The 21,698-nt window shown below is 47.7% G+C and overlaps 2 protein-coding genes across 2 annotated transcripts in view; both read left to right on the plus strand.

Annotated features, from left to right (window-relative positions):
- Positions 1-21,698, plus strand: part of MED11 (mediator complex subunit 11) — a 427,497-nt gene that overhangs the window by 255,739 nt on the left and 150,060 nt on the right. The gene's annotated exons all lie outside the window — the stretch shown is intronic.
- The window catches only part of LOC145416040 (uncharacterized), a 63,927-nt gene that overhangs the window by 37,330 nt on the left and 4,899 nt on the right, over positions 1-21,698 (plus strand). The window contains exons 7-27 of the mRNA XM_080285139.1: positions 1-85; positions 1,358-2,250; positions 2,284-2,529; positions 2,920-3,153; positions 3,976-4,151; positions 4,814-4,960; positions 5,486-5,662; positions 6,014-6,413; positions 7,774-7,976; positions 8,448-8,611; positions 9,020-9,188; positions 10,239-10,523; positions 10,773-10,958; positions 11,867-12,012; positions 13,542-13,887; positions 14,126-14,374; positions 15,548-15,895; positions 16,650-16,989; positions 18,112-18,301; positions 18,808-19,040; positions 20,926-21,057. The exon at positions 1-85 is cut by the window's left edge and continues 695 nt beyond it. Coding sequence (XP_080141265.1) covers positions 1-85; positions 1,358-2,250; positions 2,284-2,529; positions 2,920-3,153; positions 3,976-4,151; positions 4,814-4,960; positions 5,486-5,662; positions 6,014-6,413; positions 7,774-7,976; positions 8,448-8,611; positions 9,020-9,188; positions 10,239-10,523; positions 10,773-10,958; positions 11,867-12,012; positions 13,542-13,887; positions 14,126-14,374; positions 15,548-15,895; positions 16,650-16,989; positions 18,112-18,301; positions 18,808-19,040; positions 20,926-21,057 — 5,349 coding nt within the window. The remainder of the gene's footprint in view (positions 86-1,357; positions 2,251-2,283; positions 2,530-2,919; positions 3,154-3,975; positions 4,152-4,813; positions 4,961-5,485; positions 5,663-6,013; positions 6,414-7,773; positions 7,977-8,447; positions 8,612-9,019; positions 9,189-10,238; positions 10,524-10,772; positions 10,959-11,866; positions 12,013-13,541; positions 13,888-14,125; positions 14,375-15,547; positions 15,896-16,649; positions 16,990-18,111; positions 18,302-18,807; positions 19,041-20,925; positions 21,058-21,698) is intronic.

Genomic DNA, 21,698 nt, shown 5'->3' on the forward strand with positions numbered 1-21,698 from the left:
CCTGTACGTCCGCCTCGCCCTTTTTAATTGCTGGTACAGGAGGGGAAGCAAGAAGCGTAGAGGCAGCGACGCCCAGTGAAGCCAGGCATGTTATAAAAACGAAAGAGAAGCGAGAGAGAGAACCACACGAGGGAAGGGTTAGCCAGAGCGAAAGCGAAATAAAACTAGGAGATCCAGTTCACAGAAAACATTCCCTTCTAAATAACAGTGAGAGGCAGGTACCGGTTCCACGGCGAATGCTCAGAAAACGAGGAGATTTGCCTGTAAGCAATCTAAAGACAGGCGAGAGGAGAAGGAGGTTGTTGCTAAATAATCGTGACTATTCAAGCGCCATTACCAAAAGACATAAATTTTCCAAGGGTAGGTTGGTGGACGAGAGAAGAGAGGGGGTTTTAGAACGCCTTGCAGCCTTCTCTTTGAATTCAAACTCGCAAAGAATCCAAAACAATAAGGGAGACGAGGATGACCAAAATGACGCTATACGGCCTGAATCTGATCTACACTCGTCTTGGCGAAATGATGATGCACACAGACAACGCTATATATTTACAACGGAGAACCATCCACACTTTCGTCGCTCAAACACCCATCATCATCCGCTCCACTCTCCAGCTCACCCTCACAAGTCACACGCCAGAGCACATCTACACCCACCCCAGCCAGACAGCTCCTCAGACGTGTCTCGTACCAAAACCCATCCACAGACAGATCACCAACATCACCAGCATCATTCCCAGCACAGAACTGACCAAGCATATCTACCTCAAGTCCACCCACGTTTACCTCCAAAAGACACCCATCCACATCCAGTCCACTCGCCGATCCAGTTAAGACTACCCCATCCACACATCCACGACTATCCACCTCACTCATCCTATCCACTGATCAAGCCACAAGCAGCGTCTCACAGCGGCAATTTCAAGCATAGTTGGAGTAGAGTCAAGCCAGGTTTTAGGAGGCAGCAAAAAATTGGGTACAGACGGAGATTGCTGTCCACGGCTGAAGAACTGGGTCTTGGCGGGTTAAAAAGAAGAAGTTTCGGTTTAACTCTTGGCGCAGTTCCCCATCTGTCAGTGTCCGATGAAAGTGAACTGCCGAAAGAAACAGGGGGTGATGTGTGTGGGATTCGTGGAAAACCTTTACACAGCAGACCTTTAAGTGAGGGAAGTGATACGGGACGAGGGAAAGGAACAAAAAGGGAAAAAGATGTAAGCTATGTAGGCGAGAAAGACGGGGGGATAACTGAAAGAAGAAGAAGAGAAGAAAGAGTGGAGAAAGGCGATACGACGAAAGAAAAGGCGGGAAGGGAAAAGAGTGAAGGCGATGTTAATGATGATAATAGAGTGAGAACAAACAGGAAACGACTAGATGAAAAACAGACAGACAATATCAATAAAAAGCGAAAAGCCAGAGTGGAAACAGAGATTGAATATAGAAGAAAATGGAGAAAGGAGAGGAGGGCAAATGAAAGTGACGCGGAGAAGAATGAGAGCGGGGAAGCAGCAAGAGGGGAGGAAGTTGAATTTGAGATGCACAACATCCAGGAAATGGGAACTGTGAGAGCAGAGAAAGGAGATACAAAGAGTGATGCAGAGGAAATAAGCAGGGCAGACGGCAGAACAACAAGAGAGGAGGAAGAAGGTAAAGAGCAGGGAGAAGACTCAGGCATGGATGTAAATATACGCCAAGTGGAAGGGGTATCCCGGAGTCAAACTTTCAAAGGGAGAAGAAGACGAAACAGCCAGAGAATTCGACATAGAGGCAGCATAACATCTCGCACACCTACGCCAGTCCAGACATCGGTACAGAAACACGAACTGACTCGGGAAACTCACGACCACGCCATGAAGGAAAAACCACACGAGGAGGCAAAGGAAGAGCCACGTGAAAGTCCTTACCTGAGAGATCTGGAAATTAAAGACGACAGTATAGGCCAAGGATCAGCTCGCAAATCTCCTTTCGCTGAAGATCCTCATGAAAACTCTCAGGTGAAGCAGCCAGAAGATGAAAACCGTAGTATAGACACAGGATCCAGTAAAGGGGCCTACGTAAGTGAAAATCCACATGAAGATTCAAACGTAAGGCAGTCAGTATATGAAGAGGGAAGTGAAGGAAGGGTATCACGTGACAATTATGTGGATCCCTTAAGTGATCAGCCGCATGTGGACGAATTAGGCAGAAAACGCGTGTATGTTAAGAAATTCTCAGCGGAGGGAGGTGGGTGCCCTATATTTAGCAGTTTCTCCTTAAGTACGGAGGAGGAAAGGCAATATGAGAGTAAAGACGAACAGGAGGCAAGGGTGAAGGAAAGAGGAGATTATGGGGAGTACCAAGAGGATACAAGGAAGAGGAACGAGGGGATCAGGAAGAGGCAAGAGGCCCTGGAGGAACTTCTGAAGGAGATGAGGAGAGGGGAGGTGCACGTGGCGGAGATGGTGGTGAGGGTGGTGGTGAAAGACGTGAATGACAACGCTCCCGTCTTTCCCAACGCAACGATATACGGTGAAGTGCAGGAAAATGGCCCGATAGGTTGGTAGCTTGGGACAGCTTTACCGTGTGTGTGTGTGTGTGTGTGTGTGTGTGTGTGTGTGTTTATAGCTATTGGCGTCATCATCATCATCATCAACATCCGTTTGTTCCTTACAGTACCACGCACTAGTTTGCTGGCTTATATTAGTGTGAACAGGCTTCTTAGGAAAGGGTGATGATGATGATGATGATGATGATGATGATGTGTGAATGAGGCTAAAACGAAATAATGATGATAATGATTGTAGGATGATGATGATAATGATTGTAGGATGATGATGATGATGATGATGTGGAAGCAGGATTTAGATGATGATGACGATGATGATGACGATTATGTATGAATGGTGTTACTGATGATGATGATGATGATAACGATGACCCTTTCAGACCTCTCGGCCGTGGTGGTGTGGGCATGGGACCCGGACGAAGAGGAGGAGAGCGGTCACGGTCAGGTCACGTACAGCATCGCCAAGAACGTGATGGAGGAGAGGTCAAATCAGGCCATCTTTGCCATCCACCCCGACACTGGCCTCGTCACCACCACCATCTGTTGCCTAGACCGAGAGACGACGCCGGAGTATCATATCCAGGTGGTGGCCGCAGATGGAGGGGGGCTCAAAGGTGCCAGCTGTGATGGTGGTGGTGGTGGTGGTGGTAGTAGTTGTAGTAGTAGAAGTAGTAGTAGTTGTAGTTGTTGTTGTTGTGGAAGAAAGTGTGTGTGTGTGTGTGTGTGTGTGTGTGTGTGTGTGTGTGTGTGTTAGTAGCAGTAGTAGTAGTAGAAGTAGTAGTAGTTGTAGTTGTTGTTGTTGCGGAAGAAAGTGTGTGTGTGTGTGTGTGTGTGTGGTAGTAGTAGTAGTAGTAGTAGTAGTAGTAGTTGTTGTTGTTGCGGAAGAAAGTGTGTGTGTGTGTGTGTGTGTGTGTGTGTGTGTGTGTGTGTGTGTGTGTGTGTGTGTGTGTGTGTGTTAGTAGCAGTAGTAGTAGTAGTAGTAGTAGTAGTTGCTGTTGTTGTTGCAGAAGAAAGTGTGTGTGTGTGTGTGTGTGTGTGTGTGTGTGTGTGTGTGTGTGTGTGTGTGTGTGTGTGTGTGTGTTTTAGTAGCAGTTAGTAGCACCACGCACATTCTGTACAACAAAAATGAAAGCCATTATCCTGGTAATTATATAAAAATTATTAACATCACTCCTTCAACCAGAGCAGCAGCCTCTCGTAGTAGTAGTAGTAGACTTTTTTGACGTCACTCCTTGAAGTTCTGCCCACTATCCTAACTAACCAATGTTATGTACTGATATCCATGACGTCACATTCCTTGGTCCCTCCCACTCTACGCTCAGCCAATGGGAGGGGCCGAAACTCGTGACGTCATTCCCCTAACTCCGCCCACTATTGCCACACAACAGGTGCAACTTTCAGCATTAGAAGATAGTGATTCAGCATTGCACACACAGGGACAGGGACAGTGGTGGTGCGTCTAGCGGATGTGAACGACAATTCCCCTCGACTGGCTCGGCAACTGTGGAAGGCTGAGGTAGATGAGACCTGGGGAAGCGAAGATCCCTCTAATGCAACCCTGCTGGAACTTTCTACCAACGACCCCGACACATCAAATTATTTCTACTACAGGGTGAGCTGTATTTAGTATCCTTGGTTGAAACTGTCATGGTTTATTAAATTTCCTTCGTTGCTGAATGCTCGTGGCGTTCATGTAATCATCCCATATTCTTGATATTGTTAATTACCTCCACCAATGAAGTTAAACGGAGCCTATGTAGTCACCCGTGGGCCGTGTCTGTTTGTTTACAAGAAATCTCAGAAAGTTGAAATTTTGTGGATAGGTGGGCAGTGGGTTAAGAAAGAGTTAATAAGGCCTTGAGGGGGATTCGGATCCGGGTGCAGGAAATAATACGTTTTATTGACGTGGGCGGAGGGACTCACATTCTGAGATTGTGTAACAGGGCAGACTAAGACCATAGAATTAATCGACTCTGTGACTTCTGGCAGGAAGGTGGAATTACAGCTGTATGACATGGATTCTATTGGCGTTGACGGAGGCATGCGCTCTCTGAGTGCTTTATAATTACTTTTGTGACTACTGTAGTACGGTTGCCATGCTATCAAGATTGTTGGAGCAAAATTTAGGTCTATTTTTTCGTTAATATATTTCCTTACAATAATTTTTTCCTCTGTTGATATTGTTAATGTTTTATTTTACTGTCTTACCTGTTTTGAGGGCTCAACCTTTGGTTCCTTCTTCCTCGCATAAAAGAAAATGACTTCCTCCTTCAGGTGGTGGAGAGGAGTGGCTGGGGCTGGGAACACTTCGGCGTGAGGACTGAGGGGTCGGTGGGACAACTCTACGCCGTCAGGAATTTGGACTTTGAAGACCCGGAGCAGCGTCGAGGCTTCCGGTTCTTGGTGCAGGTGACAGACAGGGTAAGACAGGAGGCAGGGGGCAGGGAGACAGGAGACAGGAGGGAGAGAGATAGGGGGTAGAGACAGGAGGGAGGGAGACAGGAGGGAGGGAGACAGGAGGTAGGGAGACAGGAGGGAAGGAGTCTGAGTTAACTTAAATACCTGGGGACAGCTCTCCTTGTCAGTCTCTCAGTCTTTCCACATGACCAGACCATCTCACAACTCACAAACAATCCACTTTCCCCACACTGCACATCCCCAGCACCACACCACATTCACCACATTCACCGCACAACCACAACACACACAGTCCAACATAATCTCACCAAAAGACCTCACCAACTTCCTGAGGTTCACTGAGTTTACAACGAGATTAGCCTGGAGTTGCACCACCACCACTACCACCACCACCACCACCACCACCACCACCACTTACAGCAACAACAACAGCATCCAACACCCACCTAAAATGACTGCCACCACAGGGGTTCGGACCCTAGATGCAAGGGGCACAAAACCTTCAGTAAACTAGGCCATTGCTTTCAGGGTCGTGGCGGGTGGAGTGATGCTAGACACACAGACAGCGGGTGGGTGGAGGTGACGCTAGTGGGTGTGAACGACAACCCGCCCACCTTCCCACACTCCCACACCCACATCAACGTCAGGGAGGACACCCCGCCTGGCTCACTGCTCCTCACCCTCCCCGCCCACGATCCGGATATGGTAAGGCACTGCATGGTTAGGTGATGGAGAGGGACGCCTTCACGTGGTGGCACCTACATGACCGAGCGGCTCTACTGCCCGGTTATACAAACGTCCCTCAACTCCTTCCCTGTCTCTATAAGGAGGATGGTGTTAAGTAAATATATAAGTGGTTAGATGGAGGGAAGGATCATATTATTGAGTATAAATTAGTTCCATCTCAGTCTTGTGCCAGAACATTCATAGAAGGCTGAAAGTGCTATGAGAGAGAGAGAGAGAGAGAGAGAGAGAGAGAGAGAGAGAGAGAGAGAGAGAGAGAGAGAGAGAGAGAGAGAGAGAGAGAGAGAGTACTAAAACACCCCCTACTTCCAGACGGCGCAGCAGACCATCCACTACCACGTAACTGGGGGTTGGGGAGCGCTGAGGGTGGAGTCAGGGGGCGGGGTGAGGCTGTGGCGTGCCCTGGATCGAGAGGCAGCGGGTGGGGACGTGGGTGTGGCGAGAATAACAGCCACGGATGATGGCTGTCCACCTCTCTCCTCCACGACAACCCTAACCATCACCGTAAGCGACGTAAACGACTGCCCGCCCCGCCTGCGACCTCCCACGCTCCTGCACGTGACGGAAGGGGTGTCTGCCAGGCTCTTAGGGGTCATCACAGCGACCGATGATGACCTGTGGCAGTTTGGTCACGGCCCGCCTTTCTCCTTCACCTTGGCCGCTACAAACCCTGCCTTCGTGACCAGCATCATCTCGATAAAATATGATAGGGGTTAGTGATAGAACGATGTGTAAAAAAAAATAGTGTCTGAAAGCAGGTAGTGGTTTCAGAGATAGATAGATAGATAGATAGATAGATAGATAGAGAGAGAGAGAGAGAGAGAGAGAGAGAGAGAGAGAGAGAGAGAGAGAGAGAGAGAGAGAGAGTTCACCCTGGAGGCTTCACACACAGCCTTCGTCAACCCCTTCACTACGAACCGTCTTTCCCTAAGTTCTATCTATCTATCTGTCTATCTATTGCCAGACGCCTTAATCCCATACATGGTGGCCACAAACAAATCGCCTCCACGTCGCCCTGTCCCCCGCCATTTCATAGCCATTTTTTTTCATAGCCCTGTCTGTCTATCTGTTTATCTATCAGTCTGTCAGTCTAAATGGATATCTGTCTGTCTGTCTGTTTGTACGGTGACCAAGAGTTGTAAATAAATGACTGAAACGCCTCCGATTATTATAACTCTACGGTAACCCCACTTCTCTTTCCCCTTGCAAATTTCCGTACAAGTAATATACATAAATTTAACTCCTCTTCTTCCTATACAGAGCTGGGTAGTGGATATATAGGAGTAGGAGGCTGGAAATAAGCTTTTGACTATAACAGTGGTGACGATTACCCTGACGCTTGTAAATATGATATGAATAACAGCGATGATGAGTATGATAATGCAGGCGAGATCACCAGGAGCGTTGTGGTGTGGATGTGGATGTGATAGGAAGCGTTAGGAGAAACACACTGAGGTGGTTTGGCCATGTGGAGAGGATGGAGAGTGAGAGACTGACGAGGAGAGTGTATGTGAGTGAGGTGGAGGGGGGGGGGAGAGGAAGGAGGAGGCCAAGGATGAGAGGGAGCGTTGTGGTGTGGATGTGGATGTGATAGGAAGCGTTAGGAGAAACACATTGAGGTGGTTTGGCCATGTGGAGAGGATGGAGCGTGAGAGACTGACGAGGAGAGTGTATGTGAGTGAGGTGGAGGGGGGGGGAGAGGGAGGAGGAGGCCAAGGATGAGATGGAGCGTTGTGGTGTGGATGTGGATGTGATAGGAAGCGTTAGGAGAAACACATTGAGGTGGTTTGGCCATGTGGAGAGGATGGAGAGTGAGAGACTGACGAGGAGAGTGTATGTGAGTGAGGTGGAGGGGGGGGGGAGAAGGAGGAGGAGGCCAAGGATGAGGTGGAGGGATGGAGTGGAGAGGTATATGAGAAAGGGGGGTGTGAGCTGGGAGCAGGGCAATGAAATGGCGGGGGACAGGGCGACATGGAGGTGAACTGTTTGTGGCCACCCCTTGCGGGATTCAGGCGTCTGGCGATAGATAGATAGATAGATAGATCACCACTTACCATCCTACCTATTTACAGAGCTGGACAGTGGTCGTGGAGGGGCGGAGGTATGGTCGAGGGTGGCAGTGGACAGGGAGGAGCATCGCCAATTGACTGTGGATGTGTTGGTGGGAGATGCCGGGGGTCTGAAAGCCACACAGCTCATCACCATCATCATAGACGACATCAATGACAACCCTATGAAACCAGGCGCCAAGACCGTTCACCTGTGGAAGACTCAGGTACGGGAAAAACATTCGTAGTGTCCTCTTCACCTTCGTTCTTTCCCTCTTCTTCATCAAATGGAAACTGGTAATATTTTATCACTCATCCAGAGAGAACGACCTTTTTCTAAACTGACCACAATTGACTGAGGGCTAGAAGAATGGAATGATAAATACGGAAAGCATAAGACAAGTGAAGAAGCATCAGAGCAGTAATATGCGGCTTAGCTAATGCCTACCCCTTGAGGCAATACGCATCCGAAAAACTTTACGTAGTGACTGACTGACATAGCGCTCCAGGCGACGTTCCCGCGTCTAAAAAGAATATACTGATTATAATAAGAGGAGACCAGCCAAAGCATCGCGAAGCATTTACAAGATCACAGATAAGCCACGTAATGTAGCCTATGAATTATGGTAACCCGCCCTCAGGCCCCTGCACCTGGCAAAGGGTAATGTAACACTGATACCTTCTACCACTTGTTTCAGGGTAGCGGTACTGAGGTGGGCTTGGGTCGTGTCTACGTGGACGACCCTGATGATTGGGACCTGGAGGACAAGACCTTCACCTGGGCAGGCCACCCTCACCCACAGTTCACCCTCAACACCGCCACTGGCCAGATCTATGCCTCCACGCAGCTCAGAGAAAGCAGGTGAGGAAGAAAACACGAAAACAAAGATTCAAGCAGTTCAGTGATAAAAGAAGGACTTCACATTAAAGGAGTGTGTCATCCAAAGTTAATGTGTTTGGAAGCTTTGGTGGCCTGTGTGCTGTGACAGTTGTGAAGAGAAATACCACGTTCAGAGTAACTTGTGCCTAAAACTGCCATCTTGCCATCACAGTGCTGAGTTGTAACACTAGGTTAACACTAGAATATTATGCCAGTCACGGAGAAGCGCCATGGCAAGGATATAGAGTCTATGTATTGTCTTTTTCTGCCTCTGAGCTACGTAAAGTTTGCAAAAGGACGAGAATCTGAGCCAACTTAAAGTGAATGACCTGTATTACGGTATTGTCTGCCCCTCCAGGCTTACTTTCTTGCCCTGCTTTGTATTCTCAGGTACGAGTTGCAGTTCTTGGTGTCTGACAGAACCTGGAGCCAGAGGGACGTATCGGCTAATGTGACGGTGGAGGTGCGTCACTTGTCCCCCGAGGCTCTCTCTCACGCCGTTCCCATCTCACTCTCCCCCTCCACCCCGACGTCACTTGCCACAGACTGGACTCCCGAGGTGAGTAACCTATAATGATTCCCTTAACCTCATCGTGACTGTCATGGAGAGCAGCCAACCATTCCCACAGGCAAGGGGTCGAGTCCCTGTGCTTCTCATTAGACCACCACCAAATCTTCAGTCCAATCGTTTCGTTCGTTTCTGTTTTGAAGACTCCAACATGCTTGCATGCACTTGCTCACCTAATGGCGGCTCTCCACGCTGCACGATCTATGGCAGCCTCCCTGTTCAGTCCCTTAACCCTGAGGTCACACTTAATGACCTCGTCCCACTTCTTTCTCGGTCTACCCCTCGCAACCTCACCCCCTGTATTAACACTTCTCACCTTCTGCACCCAATTATCATCCCCCATCCTCTCTACATGTCCAAACCAGGGATTTTATATTCTAAACTTGCTACCTTCAGACAGATGTTGGAGAGGGACGCCTTCACGTGATGGCACCGACATGGCTAGGCAGTGGAGTTGCTCGGTTATACAAACGTCCCCCAGTGCCCTGCCCAGCCCTTGAAAGGATGGTGGCCTGCAGTCTACTGTGTTGACGTTCAGATGAGTCTAAGGTTTCAGTTGCAACCACTATCTGTCTATTTGTCTATTGCCAGACACCTTAATCCCGTAAGGGACGGCCACAAACAAATCGCCTCCATGTCGCCCTGTCCCCCACTATTTCACTGCCTCGCTCCCAGCTCACACACCCCTCTCTCATATACCTCTCCTCTCCATCCCTCAATCTCATCCTCGGCCTCCCCCTCCCTCTCCCCCCCTCCACCTCACTCACATACACTCTCCTCGTCAGTCTTTCACTCTCCATCCTCTCCACATGGCCAAACCACCTCAGTGTGTTTGCTGCCACTTCTACCATTAAATTATATTACTTGACTAGGAACTATTTGCTTTACTGAGGGAGCTGGCAGTGGCCCTATCCAGCCTGTCTGTCTGTCTCTCTCTCTGTCTTTCTCTGTCTCTGTCTGTCTGTCTGTCTGTCTCTCTGCAGGCCCCATATTTTGAGAGGAAACGTTTATATTTGTTGCTGTCTGTTATTGTGTTTACAGGCTGGTGGTGGAGGCCTGGGCACCCTGACGAAAGCAGTGGAGGAGGTAATGGAGGGAGTAGGAGGACCAAGGGTGGAGATAGTGAGTGTGTACGGCTCACTCCCACCCCCCTCACAGCCACTCCCAACCCTCCCTGACTCCCACCCTCACCCCCACAGCACCCCTGCTCACCCCTCCCCTCCCCCAACTCCCTACACGTGTGTCTGGGTGAGCGTGAGACACAAGGGTGGCAAATTTCTCAACCCTATCAAGCTCCACGGCCTTCTGTCAGTCAACGTTCAGAAGGTGTGTACATTTGAAGGCAGTATCCCCCTAACCCCGTTGTAGGCTTCATGAAAAAGTTATTCTCGATAGCTTTTGCATTCTTGTTGCCCTGAGAGTCTCCTGAAGGAAGTAATTTCATTAATATTCGCCCAAATGGTACACTGCATAGACGGATCTTTGCCTGTGTTTTAAAATTGACATGTACTGTGTTTGTGAATATTCTCTATTTCAAAATGGATTCTACGCTTTGGTTCGTATCACCTTTTTCAGCTTGAGGAAGTGATGAAGCTTAGTGTGGCTGTTGATGATGCACAGGGGACCAGCTGGGAGCCAGGTGGTGGTGCGAGTGGTGGTGCGAGTGGCGGCAGGTTCCACGCCTCGCCAGACACACACTCGCCCTACTCCGACAGTCGTTCATCCGTGGCTTCCTTGGCTTCTGTTATTCTTCCACTCCAGGTGAAGTTCAGAACAGCGTATGTCTTTCATCCCAGTATGTCTTTCATTCCAGTACATGTCTTTCATCCCAGTATGTGTCTTTCATGCAAGTATATGTCTTTTATCCCAGTATATGTCTTTCATCCTAGCATATGTCTTTCATCCCAGTATATGTCTTTCATCCCAGTATATGTCTTTCATCCCAGTACATGTCTTTCATCCCAGTATATGTCTTTCATCCCAGTATATGTCTTTCATCCCAGTACATGTCTTTCATCCCAGTACATGTCTTTCATCCCAGTATATGTCTTTCATCCCAGTATATGTCTTTCATCCCAGTATATGTCTTTCATCCCAGTACATGTCTTTCATCCCATTGTATGTCTTTCATCCCAGTATATGTCTTTCATCCCAGAATATGTCTCTCATCCCAGTATATGTCTTTCATCCAAGTACATGTCTTTCATCTAAGTATGTGTCTTTCATCCCAGTATATGTCTTTCATCCCAGTATATGTCTTTCATCCCAGTGTATGTCTTTCATCCCAGTACACGTCTTTCATCCCAGTATATGTCTTTCATCCCAGTATGTGTCTTTCATCCCAGTATATCTTTCATCCCAGTATATGTCTTTCATCCCAGTATATGTCTTTCATCCCAATATAACTTTGGTATATCCTACTGTGATAGGAAGTAAGTACAGGAATATGATAAATCTGGGTGGTGTGTGTGTGTGTGTGTGTGTGTGTGTGTGTGTGTTTCTGGGTTTTTCATCTGTCCACTTTTTAAGGCAGGGAAGGTCAGGATGATGATGATGATGATGATGATGATGATGATGACGATGATGATGATGATGATGATGATGATGATGATGATGACGATGATGATGATGATGATGATGATGATGATGATGATGTTTATGTTCCGTAGGTGGTCGACACAAACATCACTTCTCTGGTAACGCCACGCCTCACCCGCGCCCACACCTGCCGCCCACACACCCACTACCACCCCACCTGCACCCCCTCGTCGTGTGTGAACGGCGGCCGCTGCATCAGAACAGACATGGGACACAGGTAACGTTATCGGGGGCAGGTTGGACACACGGAGAGACAGACTGACGAATGAGGAAGTGAAGGAAGTGAAGGAGCCTTGTGGTGTGGATGTGGATGTGATAGGAAGCGTTAGGAGAAACACACTGAGGTGCTTTGGCCATGTGGAGAGGGTGGAGAGTGAAAGACTGACGAGGAGAGCGTATGTGAGTGAGGTGGAGAGGGGGGAGAGGAGAGGGGAGGCCAAGGATGAGCTGGAGCGTTGTGGTGTGGCTGTGGATGTGATAGGAAGCGTTAGGAGAAACACACTGAGGTGGTTTGGCCATGTGGAGAGGGTGGAGAGTGAGAGACTGACGAGGAGAGCGTATGTGAGTGAGGTGGAGGGGGGGAGAGGGAGGGGGAGGCCAAGGATGAGATGGAGGGATGGACTGTAGAGATATACGAGAGCAGTGGGTGTGAACTGGAAGAAAGGCAGCCAAATGGCGTACAGGGCGACATGGAGGCGATTTGTTTGTGGCCACCCCTTACGACATGAAGGCGCCTGGGTACAGATATGGAGATCGATGAAGTATACGATCTTGTGTCACACGGAAAAAAACTGCGCTAGTATTTTCAGCAGCCCTGTATATCGTCTTTTAAATGTACCATCGGCTTCCCTAAGATCTTTTTCCCCATAGACTTTGAAAATTCTCTCAGTAAATTCGAAGCAAACGACTCTACAACCCTGATCCGTGGCCAGATAAATCCATCACTGTCATTTGTCACGGATCCGCGAAGGTGATCGTCAGAAATCTACGGAGGGGGAAGCAGAAGACGCGACAGAACTTCTGGTGTCGATTTTACCCTCATTAACCATATTTTCTGTTCACCATCCATTCCTAACTCTGCCTGGAGGGACGTAGCGGTTAGGAAAGAAGATCTGCCCACTGCTAAGGTGATGGTTTGTGGATTTCCTAGATAGATAGATAGATAGACAGATACTCGTGTAATAATCAGTAAAAGGAAGAACTGAATAGGTGACTGTAGACTTCTGAAACTGACTGTAATACGGGTTTATATGTTTAGGTCTGAAATCGCAAAGTGGAAGAGGCCCTAGATATTTTGCGATGATTTTTAAGTATATGAGGGAGCTGGGCGTGAGCTGGGGAGAGGGCAGTCAAATGGTGGGTGACAGAGCGACTTGGAGGCGTTTTGTCTGCGGCCACCCTTTTGCGGGATTAGGGCATCGGGCTATAAATAGATAGAAAGATTTTTGAGCTTCGTTACGGTGGTGGAATGTATATGGCTTTCTTGTACGGTGCTGACTGCGTTCTGTGATATGGGATGCAGGCTAACCGTACCTAACAACCACAGGCGTACCATATCTATCTATCCATCTATCTATTGCCGGACGCCTTAATCCCATACGGGGTGGCCACAAACAAATCGCCTCCACGTCGCCGTGTCCCCCGCCGTTTCACTACATATGTCTTTCAGAAATTAAGGGTTTGCAGTCCACTTTGCGATTTGAGGTTTGTGTATATGGCCAGAAATTTACCCTGTCCTTCCTGCAGGTGTGTGTGTCCTGGCGGGTCCTGGGGTGTGCAGTGTAAGGTCCTGTCTCGCACTTTCCTAGGGGCTGGGTTCACTTGGGTGCGTCCACTGCCACCCTGCCTGCCCACCACCCTCTCCGTCAGACTCCTTCCACGCACTTCAGACGGCCTGGTGCTGTACTCAGGCCCTTTGTCGGCCTCCGTCACGCACGGCAGCCCTCACCCCACACCCATGCTGGCCCTACAGGTGGTCAGAGGGAGGGCGCAGGTGGTGCTGGAGGGAGCTGGTGGACCGATGTTCCTGGAAGTGAAGTCTACTCTGGAACTGCGTACCTGGCACACGCTGCACCTACACCTTAATGAACAGGTAGTGTGGGGAAGATGATGATGATGATGATGATGATGATAGTGGTGGTGGTAGTGGTGGTGGTGGTGGTAACGGTCTTCTTCGTACACTCCATTCAAAGAGACATACTTGGGTTCAATTGCCGGGAAGTGATTGGGTATTTTCAACCATGTAATGCTATCCCGTACTAGTCTGTGGTACAATGCAAAGATTTTGTGGTATTATTTGTTACTGTTTTATCTTTCTTTCTTTCGTTTAGGGAGTAACGCTAATGGTGGACATGTGTGCCCAAGGCTGGGAAGGAGAGGAGCCTGTGTCGGATAGTCACTGCGTTGCGAGGGGCGCCTGGGTGGGTGTGGAGGCGCCTAAGAGGTGGGGTGGCTCAGGACCCTTACAGCTGGGTGGCCTGGCTCACCCCCCGCCCCAGCCCGGCACCCATGGATGGACCACTGCTTTACAGGCACAGGGGCTCAATGGATGCCTCTCACACCTCACTGTCAACGGCGAGGTGGGTGTTATGCTGCATACGCTTACATCCGCGTACACTTGAGGTGGGTGTTGTACTTCATGCCCTTACATCCGTGTACACTTGAGGTGGGTGTTGTACTACATGCCCTTACATCCGTGTACACTTGAGATGGGTGTTGTACTTCATGCCCTTACACCCGTGTACACATGTGCGTAATGGTCCTGGGGTTGAGTCTTGATTAATTAGTCTTGGTAGAGACAGGGGGAATGCTTAAGCAACACTAATTTCTCCACTACGAATAGCTTCTTTTAGGCTTTTTAGCTGCGTGCAGAGTGACACAAATTCTTACATTTTTTTCCTTCAGATATTTAGTCATTCTATTTGTCTCCCTGGAAAAGACAGAAAAGGGGAATTGACGGAAATTATGTCTGTGAATTTCCACTCTAGATTTCAGGGCGAGGATCACTGGAAAGAATTGCAGTATATACAGACTGGAGTAGAAGCTGGGCAAAAATCTTATTCCAACCTTGTGTTCAGTATTCTGTTTTTCACACACCTCTCCAATCGACAGAGTGGTATTTCTCTGCTTAATCTATTGTTGTGTGTTTCATATTGCGATTACATTAAACTAATTCACGCAACACCTTCCCTCGCGTCAGTCAGCAAAGAAGTGTAGGTCAGTTTTTTGCCCCTGCCTGTGTAGTTGTGGTTTTGATCTTAGTGGTATTATAGTACTTGCGTTACCCCATCTTCAAAGTGGGAGTTAGATTGGGAATGATGATGATGATGATGATGATGATGATGATGATGATGATGAGGAGGAGGAGGATTGTGTGTTGGTGGTGGCGATGATGATGATGCTTATGATGACGATGATGATGATTTTGGTGCTGATGTGCGTTGATGGCGGCGATGATGATGATGATGATAATGATGATGATGATGATGATGGTGATGAAGATAATGATGATGATGATGAGGAGGATGATTGTGTGTTGGTGGTGGCGATGATGATGATGATTATGATGACGATGATGATGATTTTGATGCTGATGTGCGTTAATGGTGGCGATGATGATTATAATGATGATGATGATGACGCCTTCCCTAACTTCATATATCACTTACTTTCTACATATCGTGCAATGAACCTCCAGACTTGTAATCAGTTACATAATATACAGCTTTAATTTCACCAAGCCACTCTTTCAGCTGCAAGACTTGGGAGAACCAGCGTACAGCAGCGGCAGTGCGGGTGGCTGTGAACCTCAAGAGAAGGCCTGTGGGGGAGCCAGACTTTCCTGTGGACTGCGAGGCTCCTGTGTGGGAGGCCTAAAGAATCCTCACTGTGAATGCCGGCCAGGGTTCTCGGGGCGAGGCTGCGATACCCCCACAGTACCTGCCTCCCTGGGAACATCCTCGTTCGCAAGGCTACCCATCCACCAGCCTCCAGACCCGCATAACGTGAAGCTGCAGCTGAGGGTTAGGTCGAGGGGCCGTCCTGATGGGCTCCTGGTGGCAGTCCTTCCACGGCATGCAGCCCCGGCACTCAGGCTTCACGTATGTCGAGGGAAAGCGGATGTTACGTTTTGATCGGCGTGTGTCTGCCTTTGCTTGTGTGTGTGTGTGTGTGTGTGTGTGTGTGTGTGTGTCACAGGGCAAGTTCAAATTTCGCCCCGTGTGTGTGTGTGTGTGTGTGTGTGGGTGTTGGCAAAATAAATTGTTTTGATTCAATTCTAACCAAATTTGATGGAGTGGTTGATGGTCAGGCAAGGGATAAATCTGATGTTCTGAAAACAGTACGTCGAAGGTCAAGGTCACGAAGTAAGGTCAATTTAAACAGCTTGAATCCAATTTAGACCAAAAGTTTGTGGAAAGGATAAGGATACTGCAAGAATAAAAGGATTTGATTTTAAGAACAGTCAATCAAAGGACAAGGGCACGAGGCAAGGGTCACTTCGGTTTTGATATGAACCTGAACCAAATTTGATGGAAAGGTTAAGAATCAGGCAAGACCGAATCATACATCAGATATTCAAATTAGCAGAGCCCAGTAGCAGTGAAGGTTTGTAAATACCGTACCTAACCCTTCCAGTTTGACAAAATTTCCCATAGGTTAAATAATGTTATCTGGACAAAGTAAGAATAATATATAAACACATCATCAGAGAGTTTAAGTCGTGGTCTAATAGTTCAACGTCTGTCAGTCTATCATCAGACATCTTAATCTTGTAAGGGGTGGCCATTTTTAGACGTGATGGCCTAATCCCTGGTCATACCCACAACTGGTTCATAAAGTATTTGTTCCCGGCAGCTGAGGGGAGGTGTGGCCTGTGCATCAGTGTCTACTAGGGCCTGGCTGGTGTCTGAGGCGTGTCTGGACGGCTTCCCACTGGCAGACGGGCTGTGGCACACCTTGTATCTTAGTCGCCATAGACACAACATCGTCATTTCTGCCGACGATGGGGACGGCTGGCGACGGAATGAAAGTCTTCCATCGCTCCTGACGACACAAAGCCTCGGCCAAATATATTCATTTGTGGATGGTCCCCCTGTTCGGCTAGAGGTGGAGAGCGAGGAAGGGGTGATGGTGGGTGGAGAGGCAGAGTTTGAGAAGATGAAGTTGGTGGCAATACACGACGACCTCAGTGACAGTGAGTGGCGGAGCTTTTCGTGATTATATGGAACAACACTTACCCTACTGTTCCACTGCGCTTACTTCACACTTAAGACGTGCCCGTTATTTTCTTTCCAGATGCATTATATCAAAGAGAACCTTCTATGTACAAAGTAATATATGGAACCTTTCTATGCTTAAGAATAATAGCCGACAGAGGATAGTGAGAAGCGGAACAGGTGAAATACTGGGCGAACTTGTGACTCAGACTGAATAGTTGCTGTAAATACCGTAATAGTCTTTTATGTCCCACGTTCTGAACCAGCGAAGCTTGACTGCAACTCCTCTTTCCTGCGTTAATATTGTTGGTAGTTTTAGTAGAACCTCATTAGGTTCTGACAGTTTTGAGACAAAGTACAGGAATTATTGACCGTTTCTGTACAGTAACTAAAAAGTATCAGAATCTCAATGTTAGTGACAGTGGACCTGAATAATATTCCTTTCAGAACTTTTTACCCTCCCAGAAATTCCTTGATATTTATTCACATCATGTTTTATATGCACCTCGCCTGAACGTCTGTAGCTTGCTCTTGTCTTCCCCAGGCGTCTCATTATTGCCAGTAGCTAAAAGTTCAGGCTGATCCCAGTGTATTTATATATATTAAGGATTAACAGTGTACCATTTCAGTATTTTTCTTGCTGTGTTTTAAAATGTAGTGCAGTGCTGGTGTCTCAGTAGAGCTCTAATGACTGTTTGGTTACAGTTCATATTTCTTTTACACATACAATTCCTAATGAAAGAAGTGAGATTCCATTTCCATCTGATTTAAATGCCTTTTTTTTTTTTTTTTTTTGCGTCAGGTTACATTGATCATCTGAGAGTGTCCAGAATGTTGGTGACTTTTCCCTCACCAGCAGACAGCAGTGCGAGGGGATGGGTGGCTTTAGTGCACATTCTTCCCTTTGACCTAATCAGCCTGCATAAAATATGATAAGAGTATCCAGACTTAGTGACCTGACCATTTCCATAAGCCAGTCAGCCTGCACAGATGACGTGAGGTTGTTTAGACAGCTGGTAACTTGTTCTTCTTACTTGAACTTTACCACCATTTGTCCTCTCCATCTACTGGCCTTTTCCTCACTTTCTTTCCCTCATCAGCCTGCATAGATGACCTGAGGGTGGCTGGAGAGTTAGTGACCTTTCCCTCGCCAGCCAACAGCAGTGAGTGGGGGCGGGTGACCTTAATGCACAATGTGGAGACTGGCTGTCCATCGCTAGACCCCTGCGCCACCACCACCTGCATCCCGCCTCTCACCTGCCACAACACCTGGAGGCAAGCTGTGTGCAGGTGAGTCAGGGGTGTCTTGGTAGTACATCCATACACCAATATACTTTTTTTTTTCCATAAAGGCTTAAATGGATCACTCTTACAGAATAAATTGAGCTGAAATTGAACACTAAGGTTTAATCTGACCATGAGGCATCTATGATTATTATTAGTTCAGTAGAATCGTCTGGTATTTGCGGAAGTGGAATCCTAGAGTTGTTGCGCCCATAAAAGGGTTACTGGTGACAATGTTAACACTATTTCCTATGACTGACCCAGCTAAATAAACTGGTTTAAGGTAGGCTTGAGTAAGATATTAGTGAGAAATGCCGCCATGAAAGAGGTAATGCTTCCCTACTTCAGTTTCCCATCCACAGTGCATTGATCTCTACTTCGTTCTATAACTGATGTCCAGGGAGAAATTAATTCAACTTGGGGAATATGTTTACCTACAGCTGTGTTATTATTCAGCATAGGACAGGGACACCGCTGGAGGCAAAGGGTTTAAAATGTCTCTCTCTTCCCAGCTGTGGTGAGGGCAGACAGCTAACTGGGAAGGTGTGTCAAGACGTGGATGAGTGTGTGTTCCAACCGTGCCTTAGTGGTGGTACCTGCTACAACCTGCAGCCAGGCTACCACTGTTCCTGCCCAGACACCCACACCGGTCCGAACTGCGAGTGGCTCAAACTGCCCTTGGATGCCAACCCTCTAACTGCCCCCCTGGCTGTGTCCGCCTTAATCATCTCTGTCCTCCTGCTTGGTAAGTGTAGACGGCATATCTATAAGTACAATTTCCTTAATAAAGTGTGCGTTCGGGGGCAGTAATTCATCTCAGTTAACACCCGTAGATGAGAGCTGCTAACTGTTCCCTCACCGTGCCTGCTCTAACAACATCAGATCTGCTTCATGCTGAGTGTTTACATAGGTGCTGTTTTCATCCTTATTGTACGGTCATGTGCAGTAGTTCATCCCTGGCAGCATTCTTAGATATCAGTCCACTAATCCCCATGTCCATTGCATTCCTCTAGCACTCTATGTCCATGGTGAGAGATTTTTACAGTTGGTCTAGGAGTGCCCTCGTTGAGGTGGCCATCTTGCGTTATGTGGAGAGTTAGATCATTACCAGGCAGCTGTAAAAAATTTTTTCTTAATCGTATAATGGTAGGATAAAAGTAATTTGGGGTGCGATTCTCAAACATACATACGATCGCTTCCCTGTCGTAACCTAAGCATGTTTTCAGAGGAGCAACAGGACTGAAAGATTTTGCACTTCTTTCCCTGATCATCCTGCAGTGCGCAAATATACCCCGCTGTAGTTTTCGCGTCGTAACTTAAGGTTTATGAAGTTAGAAGAGGACAGAGAGGAACCTTCTGTAATCTCCCTGTTTCTCGTGGATGGCAACACCACTATCACCAAGCTGCTTTAATATGTTATCTAATCAATTATATCTCTTGTCACGAACATTATTATTATTACAGCGTCCTATACCATACCTAAGCCTCTTCACTTACACGTTCCTACCTCCCATCACTCTTCCATCTGCTTCCTGAAACGTCCATCTCTCCGCCACGACATGTAATAAGGCTGGGACAGTGTGACATATAACGGTGAAAAATAAAGTTAGAATATATAGCCCAATAACGGCAGGGTTCAAATCCTGACACGGGCAGCAGCTGGCGTCACTCAACCCCTTCAGAGAGAGAGAGAGAGAGAGAGAGAGAGAGAGAGATAGAGAGAGAGAATATCTAGGGGAGGTAACTATGGTAACTTGAATGATGCAGTGTTCAAAGGCGTATGTTATAGAGATGAGCACGGCTGCGAAATACCTTTTTGCATCTACCCCTTACCTTTACTTTTTACCTCATAGTTCTGAACGTGGTGTATTTCCTCTGATCGTATATATATAAGGGAAGATATGAGGGAGGGGGGAGTGAATAAGGTGGGGGGGGAGCAGTCAAATGGTGGGTAATGAGCGACTTGGAGGCGTTTTGTCTGCGACCACCTTTTGCGGGATTAGGGCGTCGTGCTATAGACAGAAGATTTGCCATTGCCGTGTCAGAACTAATACTGGCATTTTCATTAACCTCGTCAGTCCTTTGAAATAATTACTTTGTGACGGCTTCATGCATCTCCAGCTTTGACGTAGCCTTCACATGCCCCCTCACTGGCACTGGTTTGTCTGAGTTTATTAAAGTGTGTGGAAACAGCGAGAATGAAGGAAGGAATGCACAGCTATAATGTATATCCCTTAATGTACAGTGCTTGTATGTGTTGTTGTATGATGTAGTTGTACGAATGCATAGGAATACACAGTTGCAATGTACATGTCTTAATGTAATTGTATAGGTCGTTGTATGATGAGATTGTAGGCATGCATAGTGTAGCTGTTAGGAAGTAGATTGTGCCTAGATCAGAATAACTGCATGCACAAGCAAAACCTGACCGGCGCTGAGCTATTTTGAGCTGGCCTTCCCCCTCTCTTTGGTAGTCGCAAGCAGAGCACCACACGAGACACACACCTGCATCACCCAGCTCAGTAAGTCAGCACACCACCTACTGAGTTTGTTTCAGCACCTGCACCTGCTCCTTCTACCCCTGTTACGAGGCAGCGGAGTAATTGCACACTTCCTTCCCGTCGTTGCAGTGGTGGTGGCTGTGGTGGTGCGGGTTGGGTTGCAGAGGTGGCGTGCTTGCAGAGGCTCCCACACCAACAGGAACCTGGCAGACACCTCTCTCACACTGCATGCACTCACAGATGTCTCACAGTCCACTACAGGTATTTCCATGTCCTTACCTCACTGTTAACTCACTGCTCCCCACTCACAGATGTCTCACAGTCCACTACAGGTATTTCTTACATTACTGTCTTCTGTCTGTCTGTCTGTCTCTGTCTGTCTGTCTGTCTGTCTGTGTCTGTCTCTCTCTGTCTCGTTCTCTGTCTGTCTGTCTCTCTGTCTCTGTCTCTGTCTGTCTCTGTCTGTCTGTCTGTCTGTCTCTGTCTCTGTCTCTCTGTCTCTGTCTCTCTCTCTGTCTCTGTCTCTCTCTCTCTCTCTCTCTCTCTCTCCTCCTCTCTGAAAGTGTTAATGAAAGCTTATTTATGCTACAATTAAGGAAAGCCTCCCGTGCTGCAAGAGCCAATTAAGCTTTTTGTTAACCCCTGCAGCTCGAAGGTCCTAATAAGATGAATGAAAGCGTCTGAATAAACCAGTAATGTACAAGCCTCAAGAAATCATTGCAGTGAATTGGTTAGCCTCTTAAAGCCAGTGATTACGATTTTTTACCTGCCAGTTCAAGACGATTTTACTCAGCTTAGGGTAGACTTGTGTTCATATTCTCGTCGCTCCCTGGCACCTCTTCCTTAGCGATTTATTTTTGGCTACGACTGGGTAATATAATTTTGTGCGTTATTTATGAAGT

This window comes from Coenobita brevimanus, chromosome 104 (genome assembly GCF_032717465.1).
Source record: "Coenobita brevimanus isolate Jiangsu-jjx chromosome 104, ASM3271746v2, whole genome shotgun sequence".
Taxonomy (NCBI): Eukaryota; Metazoa; Arthropoda; class Malacostraca; order Decapoda; family Coenobitidae; genus Coenobita; species Coenobita brevimanus.